The sequence below is a fragment of the Puntigrus tetrazona genome, chromosome 1 (genome assembly GCF_018831695.1).
Source record: "Puntigrus tetrazona isolate hp1 chromosome 1, ASM1883169v1, whole genome shotgun sequence".
Taxonomy (NCBI): Eukaryota; Metazoa; Chordata; class Actinopteri; order Cypriniformes; family Cyprinidae; genus Puntigrus; species Puntigrus tetrazona.
Genome location: NC_056699.1, coordinates 2581240 through 2593739, shown reverse-complemented (window position 1 = coordinate 2593739; position 12500 = coordinate 2581240). Strand labels below are relative to the sequence as shown.

Sequence of the window (12500 nt, the reverse complement as noted above, 5' to 3'; positions counted from 1 at the left end):
AAATGTTATGTGCAAAATGTAATGCTAATAAAAAAAGCAAAACACAAAAAACCATTTACTTACACTCATGTCACTCCAAAAGAAGATATTCAGAGGTGTATTAGAGATGACTACAGTCAATGTCATATTCATTGCATATTTTTTCATCCAGTGACACTGAACGACTGTAGAGGGCTCCATTCACCATCAGCTCTCGTTTCCACAGAAGGTCATCTGGGTTTGTAGGGAAGGGAACAGTAGGGAAAGTAAATCATGAGACGACTGGATTTTCAGGCAAACTTTCTATTTAACATTAGGATTTGAAATGTCTTTTTGAAGTAAACATTTGAACTGATTTGGGATCAGATATGGTTCAGAAGTTCTCTTCCTAGTTTTAACAGTAAGTTCATCCGTCTCAGATTCCTAATTAGACGTTTGCCTTGTAATTCATTTTGTTTCATATGAATGCTCTGCTCATTCTGTTCCTGACATCAGACACCAGGAGAGAATTTATGAAGGCTATTGTATATTAATAATGTGTGTATCACGATGTGGCTTGATGATCCAGAGCTTTAATATTTATTTTGTTGGCTGCACAAATTGAAATATCAAATTAAAAATATGCCTAGTGGAAAAAACGTCCATATATCACAAAAAACATTTTAAATTTTAACCTGCAAGATACACATAATATGTGCCTGTGCTTAAGCATAAGGTGCTTTTCTTGCCATTAAATGAACACACCACTTTTTTTGGAAATAGGCTCATTCTCCAATTGCCAATTCTCCAAGTTAATAAGTTTTACCGTTTTTGAATCCATTCAGCCGATCTCCGGGTCTAGCGATAGCACTTTTAGCATAGCTTAGCATAGATCATTGAGTCTGATTAGACCAGTAGCATCAGAGTTTCTTTTTTATCTATTTAAAATTTGACTCTTCTGTAGTTATATCCTGTACTAAGACCAACAGAAATAATCAAGTAAACTGACTTGATTATTACGGCAGAATGACGGTATAATTACTAATTGTATTGGTCTTATTACACAATATAACTACAGAAGATTCAAGTTTTATATAAGAAAAATATCGAAACTATTTGGTCATTTTTAAACGTGATGCTACTCGTCTAATTGGATACAATGATCTATGCTAAGCTATGCTAAAAGTGCTATCGCCAGACCCGGAGATCAGCTGAATAGAGAATGAGCCAGTCATTCTGAGTGAGTCATTTTTTCAGCTAAAATCAGTTCATTGTTAATTCAATGATGTCACCATCACCTCAGTTCTCTTTTAATAGTGTCTGTGCTATTAACTGCCACTGTGACAAATATAATGATGACATTGCATTAACCTAAAGATTTTTTCTGTTCTTCTTCATGTAGGCAAGGTGCTTGTGGACTCAATGATGGGCGTGAGCCGCTCAGCGGTGCTTGTCGCTGCTTATCTCATGATCTTCCAGAACATGAGCATCATGGAGGCCCTGCTGGAGATCAGGAAGAAGCGTGCCATCAACCCCAATGAGGGCTTCATAAAGCAGCTGCGCCAACTCAATGAGACTCTGATGGAGGAGCGAGACGAAGACGATGACGACACGCTCAGCCAGTGCTCCGTGATCGACACCCGCGCTCGTCTAGATGAGGAGGAGAGCATGTTCGGAGTTAAAGCTGAGTCGATCATGATGGACGAGGAGGAGGACAGTGGCAGCGTCATGAGCAGCGTCGCATCTTCAGCCGCTGCTGCCGCTCTCAGAGCTGGACTTATAGGTGTCCCGAGCAAACCTGACCTGGAGTTGACAGCCAAGGACCCGGTGCTCCCTGGACGAGATGGAGAAGAGGAAGATGGGGATGTGGACAGCATGATAAGGGAGTGGCAGAAGCGCAACGAGAAGTACCAGAATGAAGACTGGTGGGAGGCGCAGCTGAGGTGTGACGGGGAGGATACTGAGTCTCTGATGGATGCCGGGAAACCACCGGCTGTGAATCCTGAAGACCTGGAGAGTGTGACCAGTGAAGATGTCAGAATGGTGAAGGAACGCATCAGGCGTCATCCTCGACGACCCGCTTCAGATGCAGGGTCCACAGCGAGCCACAGTAGCTTCTCTGACCTCTGGAAGCAGCGTCTCAAAGAGATTGAGGAGCAGGCCGCCGCACGATACCGTCTCAAAGAGGACGACGAGGACAGCCAAGCCAGCCAGAAACGAATCGACGACGATGTCGAGAGCATCCTATCGGACAGCAGCTCCATGTACAACTTCTGCAAGAAGAACAAGGAGAACCTAACGCCTCTGGAACGATGGAAGATCAAGCGGATTCAGTTCGGATGGAACAAGAAAGAGGAGAATGGAGAACAAGCGGAGGCCAAGACTGAGGCACCTGCTGTCTCGCTGGAGGATGTCAACCTGACAGCATATCAGACCTGGAAGCTCAAGCAGCAGAAGAAGCATGGCGGAGAAGAGGACAAAGACGAGATTCTGGAAATGAGCCGAGCCGAGGACCCGGCCACGATCAAGAAAAGACAGCGGCGCGAGGAGCTTCTGGAGCGCACGAGGAAGACGCTGGAGGAGAGCCAGTCGGTGTGCGGCTGGGAGACTGAGAGCGCTCTGAGCGGAAGCATCCCTCTGTCCGCCTTCTGCGCCGGAGCCTTTCCATCCGCAAGTGATTCCGGCGCAGACGATAACGTTTCTGTGCTCAGTGGCAGGTCTTCTGTCCTTTCAGGTCGTAGTACTCGATCGCAGCCTCCGGTTCCTCCAGAGCCTCCGGCTGCGGTCCTCGGCCCTAACGGAGAGCCCATGGTCAATATCGCCAACATCCAGAACTGGATAGCCAATGTGGTCAACGAGACTCTTGTGCAGAAGCAAGCTGAGATGATGATGACAGCGAGCCTCGCCCCTTCTAGAGCGGGATCGGTGTTCAGTCTGGGTGTCGGACGCGGAGCAGACGATGACAAAGCCTCAATGCTGAGTGGATCCACACTGTCGTCCCGAAGCAGGGCCGAATCCGTGCTGTCTGGAAAGGCTCGGTCCGTGCTCTCAGCAGGTGGGCGGTCCGAATCCGTGCTTTCTGCTGGAGGAGCGTCCAACATCTCCTCTGTGTCCCGAAAGAGCAAGATAACAACGACCAGTGTGCCACTCTACAGCCTCTTCCAAGACCAGGTGAACCTGCACAAACTGGACACCATGGAGAAAGAAATCAAGTCTGACATGCGGGACAAGATGGCATCCTATGAGGTGAAGAAGATCGCAGAGGACAACAAGCGCAGTACGTTATACAAGAAGAAGAAACCAAAAGACGACGAAGAGGACGACGAAGCAAATCAAGTAAAAACGAATGGATTTGATGATTTGGGAACCCGTTCCTCTGAGAAACCCAAACCTAAAAGAGATTACGGCCGTTCTGGAATCCTGAACTTGCCAGCTTCTGCCAGTAACCCCAGCAGCAGCATTGATGAATGGCTCGAAAACGTAAGACCTCCTCAAAGCAAACCTATGCCCTACGAGGGAGACAGTGAGCATACCCGTATGTCTCGGCCGTCGTACGTGGAACCTTCGTACGAGTTCGACTTCCCGAGCCGCAGGAGCTCGATTTCAGTCAATGATGACGAAGAGGAGGAATACAGCTTTACCTCAAGGTTTGCATCCAGGCATCGGGCTGATGATGATGACATTGATTTGGCTCGAGATCCCAGTCCGGAGTTTACCTTTCGATCTCGGAGGTCCCCGCCTGGCTCAGATGAAGATAGTGGTTACAGAACCAGAAGATCGTGTCCTAACTACGAGACTGTGCGGACTGCTAAGACAGCTCGGGAAGACGAGGAAGACGAGGAAATATCTGCTTTCATTGCTCAGATTAAACAGAGAGCGAGAGCGCGGGTGGCCGAGGAGATGGAGGATGATGAAGTTCTGTCTGCGTGGAAGAAACAGGAGGAGTCAAAGTCACACACCCACAATAAAAACTAACACAGACTTGACTGGTTATGGCAAAAAAAATTGATATTAAAGAAAAGATATCTTTAATTTTCTAATTGTAGATGTAGAATATAATAGCAGTAATGATTCCTTTGTATTGTTTCATATGTGTGATCTGTCAGGCGTCATTCATAAAGAAAAAAGCATTCAGTATGAGACTCTTAGAGCTTGTTTGATACAGAGATCCAGTGCATATAAACAAACAGAAGAAAACAGAAGATAACATCACTGCGTTCATTATAAAGTCAAGCTGTTTCAAAAGTCTTGTGTTCAGGTTTTATGACAAAGGAGGGTATATATATATACATATACACACACACACACACACACATTTTCAACACTAATAATAAATCTCAATCATATTAGAATTATTTCTGAAGAATCATGTACCACTGAAAACTGGAGTAAGGATGCTGGAAATACAGTTTTGCGTCATAGAAATACATGATATTTCAAAGTATATTAAAATTAGAAAGCAATATTGCAACAATATTTCAAAAAGAAATCATATTTCACAATTGCCTTCTCTATTTGCTTCAGTATGTTTTATCAAAAGAGACAAAAAAAAAATAGGGTCATAAAATACTGTCATATATATACTATGTATATATATATATATATATATATATATATATATATATATATATATATATGTGTGTGTGTGTGTGTGTGTGTGTACATTAATTTATTCTGATGATATATATATATATATATATATATATATATATATATATATATATATATATATATATATATATATATATATATATATATATATATAGCTAGTCTAAAAAATATGCATGGTTTATTTAAAACACAATGAAGATAAACACGTAGTCTAAAGGCAAGTGATTCTAGGCTAAAGAGGGGGAAACGCCCTTCTCAAGGACTGTGTTTTAAGGATTTATTTTCTAGAAAACAAAGGTTAAATGTGTTCAGAAAAGTTATCATAGTTTTGCTGACACTGTCATAATTTATAAACCAAGAATGAAAAATAGTTTTCAAGTTATTAGATTGCAACAAAAATGTAATTTGTTCCGAGTTAATGATTTAGCTGTAAATGTTTAAAGCTCATTGCTGGGGGGCATTCACCCCACCCATAGATCCAGACACACACCCCCAAAACAAAACCATTTCCTTTCAACATTCACAGCAACATCAGAGAAGTTTTAGAGTAATATAATAAATTATAATTAGCTAATTCTCGATTGCAAAAAAAAGATGATTAATATTAATATTAATGTTCAGAACAGAATAACTACAGTAACCTCCTTCTTTATGTGTTTGTTTTTCACAGGTCTCTTTAAAATCAGCAGATAAATCACTTGAAATCAAGCATTTGCGCAACCTCTCTTTTGTCTGAAAACCTATTAATTACAGAACTTGTGACAACTAGCCCCGGTGTTTAAATCTGGGAGGCGGGGTTTATGCTCTCAGGAAATGCTCTCAGTTATATTTACATTTATTCCTTTATCTGACGTCTTTATACAAACAGGAGAATAGCGAGAATCAAATCACTGGATAATGCGGTTGTTCTGAAGTTGCAGGTCGATCAGGGAGGAGTGTGTGTGTGTGTGTGTGTGAGTGTGTGTGTGTGTGTTATAGCAGGAGTGGGCGGGGTTTCGCGCTCACACTAAATATTCAAAATGGCGGACAGAGGATCAACGACTCAAGATGAGCGCTCGACTGCAGGTAATTATTACATTTTACATATTCATATTTCTCATCCGCCTCTCGTAAACAAAGCCAAACACGCGCACCGATCATATTCAGACAGAAGAGATCGCAAAGGCGAAGATGGCTCGTTATTTTGGCGCTGATTGGAGTCCGTCAGCAGCAGATGAGAGTTGTTTGTCCTGTACAAAACTCTCAATGTTTGAAATGGCGCGCTCGCTCGCTGCATATTCACTCAGTCTCTCCCGGATCGCCCGGTTCACCGGCCCGGTTCGGCTCGGTCTGCTGGTGTTCCGTGGTGTTTCTGAAGTGTTGTGTGTGTGTGTGAGTTAGCAGACGTGCTATTAGCGCGCTTTGTGTATTTCGGCCGCGACAGAAACTCGACGGTCGCTTATTTGCATATTCATGCGTTTGTTCGACGTTAAACGCGCAGGCGTGATGCTGAATAATAATAAATCATCGCTTTAATACGAGCTGCGGCGAAATAAAACAAAAGAAAAACTTCAGCCCCGGTTTTTCTTCTGTAGATCAACTGTTTGCCCCGAGGACAACCTAAATACCCCGACGGTGTGTGTGTGTGTGTGTGTGTGTGTTGGGGGTTGGACGCTTGCTCTGTCGAACAGGTAATGCATTACAAAGTCTGAAAAGTTCCCCATTTTCTCACACGCGCCTCGTGCTGAATGTTTCTCGACCGGAGGAACTACGAGCTGCATTAAAGACCGCAGGAAAGAAAAGGCGAATCTGCATAACATCAGCCCAGCTTGTTTAATGCTTTTCATTCTTGTGCATAATTTAAACGTCAGTTTCATTCCAGATGAGAGACGCGTCACACTATTTATTTATCGCGCGGATTAAATATACAGAGCTGCTCATGAATATTCATGAGTACAAACGCCGTGTTCATGAATGATTAATTTCCGAGCGCTAATGCGCGCTGTGTGATTTGCTTTGGATGCTGAGTGCATGTGAGTTCTGTGGAGGATTTCACCTTGTGCTTTTTTCAGATTCTCTTGTGTCTCTCAGGAACGTTGTATTTGCATTTAGCTCATTGCTGGCCCTGCAGAACATTCAGGGTGTTCTCAGTGCCTTGTGTTTTATATATGTGCTGCATAGTAATGTGTCCCAGTTTTTCACACTGTGATGATGATGATGATGAGGATGATGATGATGATGATGATGTGGTGGAGAGTGGACTGTAGGCTGTTGATCTATATCTGATGGTCTTCTGGACTTCATGGATGTGTGCAAGCCAACATTTTGAGGACAAGTTTTATTTTTATTCTTTGACAGCTGTAATATATTAAACAATGTTTTAGTTTTATATTATCTGATGTTTTAAGTGATTTCCCCACGTTTAGCAGGTCACACAATATCAGTTAAAACAAAAAGATACTCTAATTTTAGTTTTCACAAAAATGTTAAATTTTTATCTAACAAATGAAGAGCTGTTTGTTATTCTCATTAACATGTGAAACCTTTGAACGTTTTATTAAATCATGAAAAATTGTACTTATGGCCTTCAGTAATGAATTTCACCAAATCAAAATCTCCAACATAATGAAACTGTCATTTGGTAACATAAAATTTTAAAATAAAACGGAATAAAAAGTTAAATCAGTAATGGCAAACCTAATTGATATAGGATAAATAAATGTAAATAATAGGTAGTTGCAACATCCTATCTAATAAATATCAGGATTCTGAGTTTATATGTCGTTCTGGTTTTCTCACATAAAGAGATAAAAAGACGCAGTAACTTGTTTTGTAACATCACTGCTCTGTCACTGTAACATCAGTGTAACGCCACAACACTGTCACTGTGACATCAATCAATCAATCAATCAATCATTTTTATTTATATAGCGCTTTTAACAACACAGGTTGCATCAAAGCACTGTACAGTATAATGACAGGGATGTATAGTGACGAGAGTGACATCAGTGTAACATGACTGTGACATCAGTATAATGTAACTGTAACAATAATGTAACGTCACTGTAACATCAGTGTAACATCGTTTTAACATCAGTGTAACATCACTTTAACATCAGTGTAATGTCACTGTTACATTGATTTTACAGTTACATCGCTGTCAGTGTAACATCACTGTGCTGTCACTGTAACATCAGTGTAACATCAGTGTAACGCCACACCGCTGTCACTGTAACATTAGTGTAACATGACTGCGCTGTCACTGTGACATCAGTATAATGTAACTGTAACATCATTGTCAGTGTAACCTCATTGCGCTGTCAGTGTAACATCAGTGTAACATCACTGTCACTAACATCATTGCACTGTCACTGTAACACCAGTGTAACGTCACTGTAACGTTGCAGCACGTCTGTAGTTGAAGATGTTGCATTATTGCTGCATTATTCATGACTGACTCTGCTCGGGTCGGTTCTGCTTGCTGTTATTGCATTAAAGGCATCGCAGAATTGAAACGTATGATTGGCAAACACAGGATGATGGCTTAATTAAAGCTGATGAATATTAATGAGTTCTTGAGGTCTAATAGGAAAGTTTGGGCTGCAGTTGAGTTGAAATGCTTCTGTTCTCTGAATACTTCATTTCTCCCGCGTTGTGCCTTATGCCACTTATCTGCTTTAAATTATGCAGCGCCGCGTTCAATAGTTTGAAAGGCTAATTAATTGCTTATTTAAAATTCTATTAATTAAAACATTTGCATAATGCATTGTGTGTCAGCTAGCTTACTGAAGCCCTCGCAGCGGCCGTATGTAAATGGTGTTTCTCTCAACTGTTTTCTTTTGAGTTATGAAGATCCTCTGTCTCGCTCTGTCTGTCTGTCTCTCAGAACAGTTGTTGACTTCAGCTTGAGTTAAAGCCACACGACTGAGTCTGTCTGTGTGTAACTGCATCCGAGTCGAGCTCTGGTTGGCAGTTCAGTGTAAACCGCACTTACTAGTTGGTTAGTTTAGTTCAGTATGAGCACCACTAATAACGGTGACCTTTTTCCTGTTTTGTCCTGATTTTTATTTTGATGACTCCTGACCTCTGAACCTGTAAATGGAAAAAGTATTACAGTATCTGCTTTTTAATTTTGGGTAGCAAAAGCACGTGTTTTAACATTTTATATACAAGCTTTTATCTGCGAAAAAAAAAAAAACTGAATCAGTAGAATCATTATTTTTCTTCCATATTTATTTATTTCCACACTCATTAAATAAATAGGCTATAGTTTTTAGGCAATTTAGAGAAATAAAAGAGAATACTTGCTGATCCCTCCTCAAACTGCTGAAGAACGCTAACCAGGTTAAACCGCTGGTTGATCTCAGTGGGCGGGTGGGTTAGGGCTTCGTTATCCCTGTGCTTTGAGATGTTGTTTTGTATAAACAAGCTCGTCCGGTTTGACTCCGGGATGTTTTGAGACGGCGGTCATTAGCGACACATTCTTTCATCGTAGCCGTGGTGCATGCTGGGAAGCCCCCCAACCCCCAGTAATTAAAACTGTCACACACGGCTGGTAATTGGCCTTGTCTCACTTCTCCCTCGCTGTTGTGCTCGCCGTACCTCTGTCCTAAAAGCTATCCAATTAATATGCTAATGAGCTGATAAATATTTATGAAACATGTTGAATTATGCAGAAAGCTTTCAGAGGTCCGTGCGAAATGAATTGCGTGCAGAACTTCAAAGCGGCGCTCTTCTAATGAGCGACGGGGAGTGAGATTTGCATACGGCTTTAATCAGCTGCATACTGATTAGCGTTCATTATGGATGCGGCGCTTCCAGCTGTAGTCTTTGTGTTTGGCTCCGTCGGATGCGGATCGTCTCCGGTGCGCTCGGGCTCGTGGACACAGGTGAGTTTCTGATGATGAACCGAAGCGTCTTCCGTCGATTGTGTTCTGTATCTGCTGGAGAAGTCCATCTCGGCTGGAAAGTTGTAATGGGATGCGGTTCTGCTGTCGTAGGCTTTGATATCTGGGACTGGATGATACGGCAAGAAAAGTGTGTTTTCTGAACGGTTTTTTAACCTTTAACTAGTCAGCGGCGTCTTTATGAATCATCTGGTTAAAGTAGAGCGCAGGTGAAGTTCAGTATGGAGCAAATGTACAGCAAACTCGTTAGAATACAGCAAATACTGTTTTCAGAAATAGTGTAAAATAAGGAAAATGCTTGTTTCTTTAACGTTCAAGTTTAGCTCTTTTCTTCCTGACTGTCAGTATAACGACCGTAATAAACGATTATTAACAGGGAATGAAAACCCCAGCAGCTTTCATTCTGTCAGCAGCATCAAACATGGGGGCACTTACTTTCTAGCGATTATTAGGTTCCAGAGACCGCATTTAATAAAGAATTGTTCAATGTTCATCATTTCATTCTCCTACTTGATTCTGTTCTGTGCTTTGATGTAATCTGGATTATTAAAAGCGCTACATGAATAAAAGTGATTGATTGATTGATTAAAAATCAGACATACAGCAGTAGTTCTGCACAACTTCCTGACTTTTCCGGATCCGTTTGACCAGTGCCTTGTGTCTCCAAAGCCACGCTTCTCTCTTTTTCAGGTTGACCAGTGGTGACTTTTGTGTGTATAATATATGTATGCTTGTGTGTCTCCACATATAGATGTGTGTGTGTGTGTGTGTGTGTGTGTAGCTCAATAAATAAAGCATACCTTGTTAGAGACCTTCACTGAAAAATACACATTTTACAGCCTAGATTGTGAATGGTGAAAGTGAACCTTCTCAGCCGCTTCAGGGGTGAACGAAACCCAGAAACGATCACACGATAGTCCCAGCAATCAGCTATCAGTGCTGATTAATCAGAAAATCATTGATCGTCACCAGCAGCTTTGGTAAATGATGGCTGATTGTAAAGAGATTTTCTCTCTGCACAGATTCCAGCAGCCATCCAGCAGATCTGAGCAAGAGCAGCATGGAGAACGGTGAGTTACTGATTCATTACTTTAGTGTGTTTGATTCACTGATTCATTACCTCTGTGTGTTTGATTCACTGATTCATTACCTCGGTGTGTTTGATTCACTGATTCATTATTCATTCCCTCAGTGTGTTTGACTCACTGATTTATTACCTCGGTGTGTTTGACTCACTGATTCATTATTCATTACCTCGGGGTGTTTGATTCACTGATTCATTACCTCGGGGTGTTTGATTCACTGATTCATTACCTTGGGGTGTTTGACTAACTGATTCATTATTCATTCCCTCGGTGTGTTTGACTCACTGATTCATTACCTCGGTGTGTTTGATTCACTGATTCATTCCCTCTGTGTGTTTGATTCACTGATTCATTATTCATTCCCTCGGTGTGTTTGATTCACTGATTCATAACCTCAGTGAGTTTGACTAACTGATTCATTATTCATTCCCTCGGTGTGTTTGACTCACTGATTCATTACCTCGGTGTGTTTGATTCACTGATTCATTATTCATTCCCTCGGTGTGTTTGATTCACTGATTCATTACCTCGGTGTGTTTGACTCACTGATTCATTCCCTCGGTGTGTTTGACTCACTGATTCACTTTCATGTGTTTGTCCAGCAGCAGCAGCTCAGCAGAACGGTCTGGACAGTCACAAACCCAGCGGTCAGCCAGCGGTCAGCGGTGCTCAGACACAGGCGCTGCTTCAGCAGGTATGTGAAGCTCTAATTAAACACACTTCTGTCGCTCAGAAACAGGTGGAGGAGAGTATGCAAATCTGTGTGGAATTTAAATGCGCTGCATAATGAGGTTTGAGTTAACGAGAGGAGCGCTGGAGTTTACCGTGAGAATATAGAGCATCCCATACAGAGCTGTACGAGTTTTTTTCTGTTAAAGGCAAGATAATGCTCTGAAGCAGTTTCTGGCCTCCATTGACTTCTTCTGGAAGTCATTGGTTAATTCAGAATCTAATTCAGAATATCTTTGTATACATTTTTAAACCGTGAGTAAACATCTTGAGTGAATTGACTTTTATTTTTTACTATAAGGTTTGCTATTGACTGTCAAGGTTTAGTCTAAACTGAATTATTCGTGCAGGCTCTTGTATGAGGAGTGTAGAACTGCTGCTTTGGCTTTTGAAGAGCTTCAGGTTGTATTTTGTCGGTCTGTGCAGTTGAGCTTGAGTCCTGCGCAGCTGTTGCAGACGCAGGCGCAGCTCCTGGCCGCTGTGCAGCAAACCACCGGTCAGCAGAGCAGCACCACTGGAGCCACTATCTCCGCCTCGGCGGCCACGCCCATCACACTGGCCCAGCCCATTCAGATCGCCTCGGTAAGTGACTGACAGCTCACCGGCCAACACTCCCTCTGCTGTCTGCTCATTCTCTCCCTCCCATCTCTCTCTCTCTCTCTCCAGCCGCAGGGTTTGAACCTGCAGCAGTTTGTCTTGGTCCAGCCGGGTCACTCTCTCAGTCCTCAGCTTCAGCCTCAGTTCATCATCTCTCCGTCTCCTCAGGGTCAGAGCGGTACGAGCGCCTCCTCTGTTGTCTGATGCGTCCTGATCTCCTCAGCAGTGTTTCTAACTCATCTGTGTGTGTCTCAGGTCTCCTGCAAGCTCAGAATCTCCTGACGCATCTACCTCAAAGCCAAGCACCGAGCAGCATCGCTCTCACCGCTCAGGTACACCTCAATAACACACAGCAGAGTGCACATCTCACAAATGATGTTAATAATAATGTATAATCTAAGAAATTCTGATATAATCTAATATATCAGTGGTTCTCAGATGGGGGTGCGTGAGGTGCATGAAGGGAATGCTGAGTTTTCCAACTTAAAGTAACATTAAAACCCAAAATATTTATTTCTTACAAGCAAAATGCCGCTTTCAGTTAAATTTTAAATGTAGCATTCAGTTTAAAAGCAACATTGTCAATATTGTAATTTAATGTAACTTCTTTTGGAGCTGTGCACTGTATCTACAC

General features: G+C 42.1%; 2 protein-coding genes across 3 annotated transcripts in view; both read left to right on the top strand.

Moving 5' to 3' along the window:
* dusp27 (dual specificity phosphatase 27) overlaps positions 1–4093 on the top strand; it is an 8243-nt gene extending 4150 nt beyond the window's left edge. For both annotated transcript variants that reach the window (XM_043248783.1, XM_043248789.1), the window contains exon 6: positions 1361–4093. In XM_043248783.1, coding sequence (XP_043104718.1) covers positions 1361–3933 — 2573 coding nt within the window. In that variant the 3' untranslated portion in view covers positions 3934–4093. The remainder of the gene's footprint in view (positions 1–1360) is intronic.
* Positions 4094–5481: 1388 nt separating this feature from the next.
* pou2f1a (POU class 2 homeobox 1a) overlaps positions 5482–12500 on the top strand; it is a 13517-nt gene continuing 6498 nt past the window's right edge. Inside the window, exons 1-6 of the mRNA XM_043249354.1 lie at positions 5482–5634; positions 10478–10525; positions 11143–11234; positions 11696–11851; positions 11936–12044; positions 12122–12198. Of these exons, the coding sequence (XP_043105289.1) occupies positions 5589–5634; positions 10478–10525; positions 11143–11234; positions 11696–11851; positions 11936–12044; positions 12122–12198 (528 nt within the window). The 5' untranslated portion in view covers positions 5482–5588. The remainder of the gene's footprint in view (positions 5635–10477; positions 10526–11142; positions 11235–11695; positions 11852–11935; positions 12045–12121; positions 12199–12500) is intronic.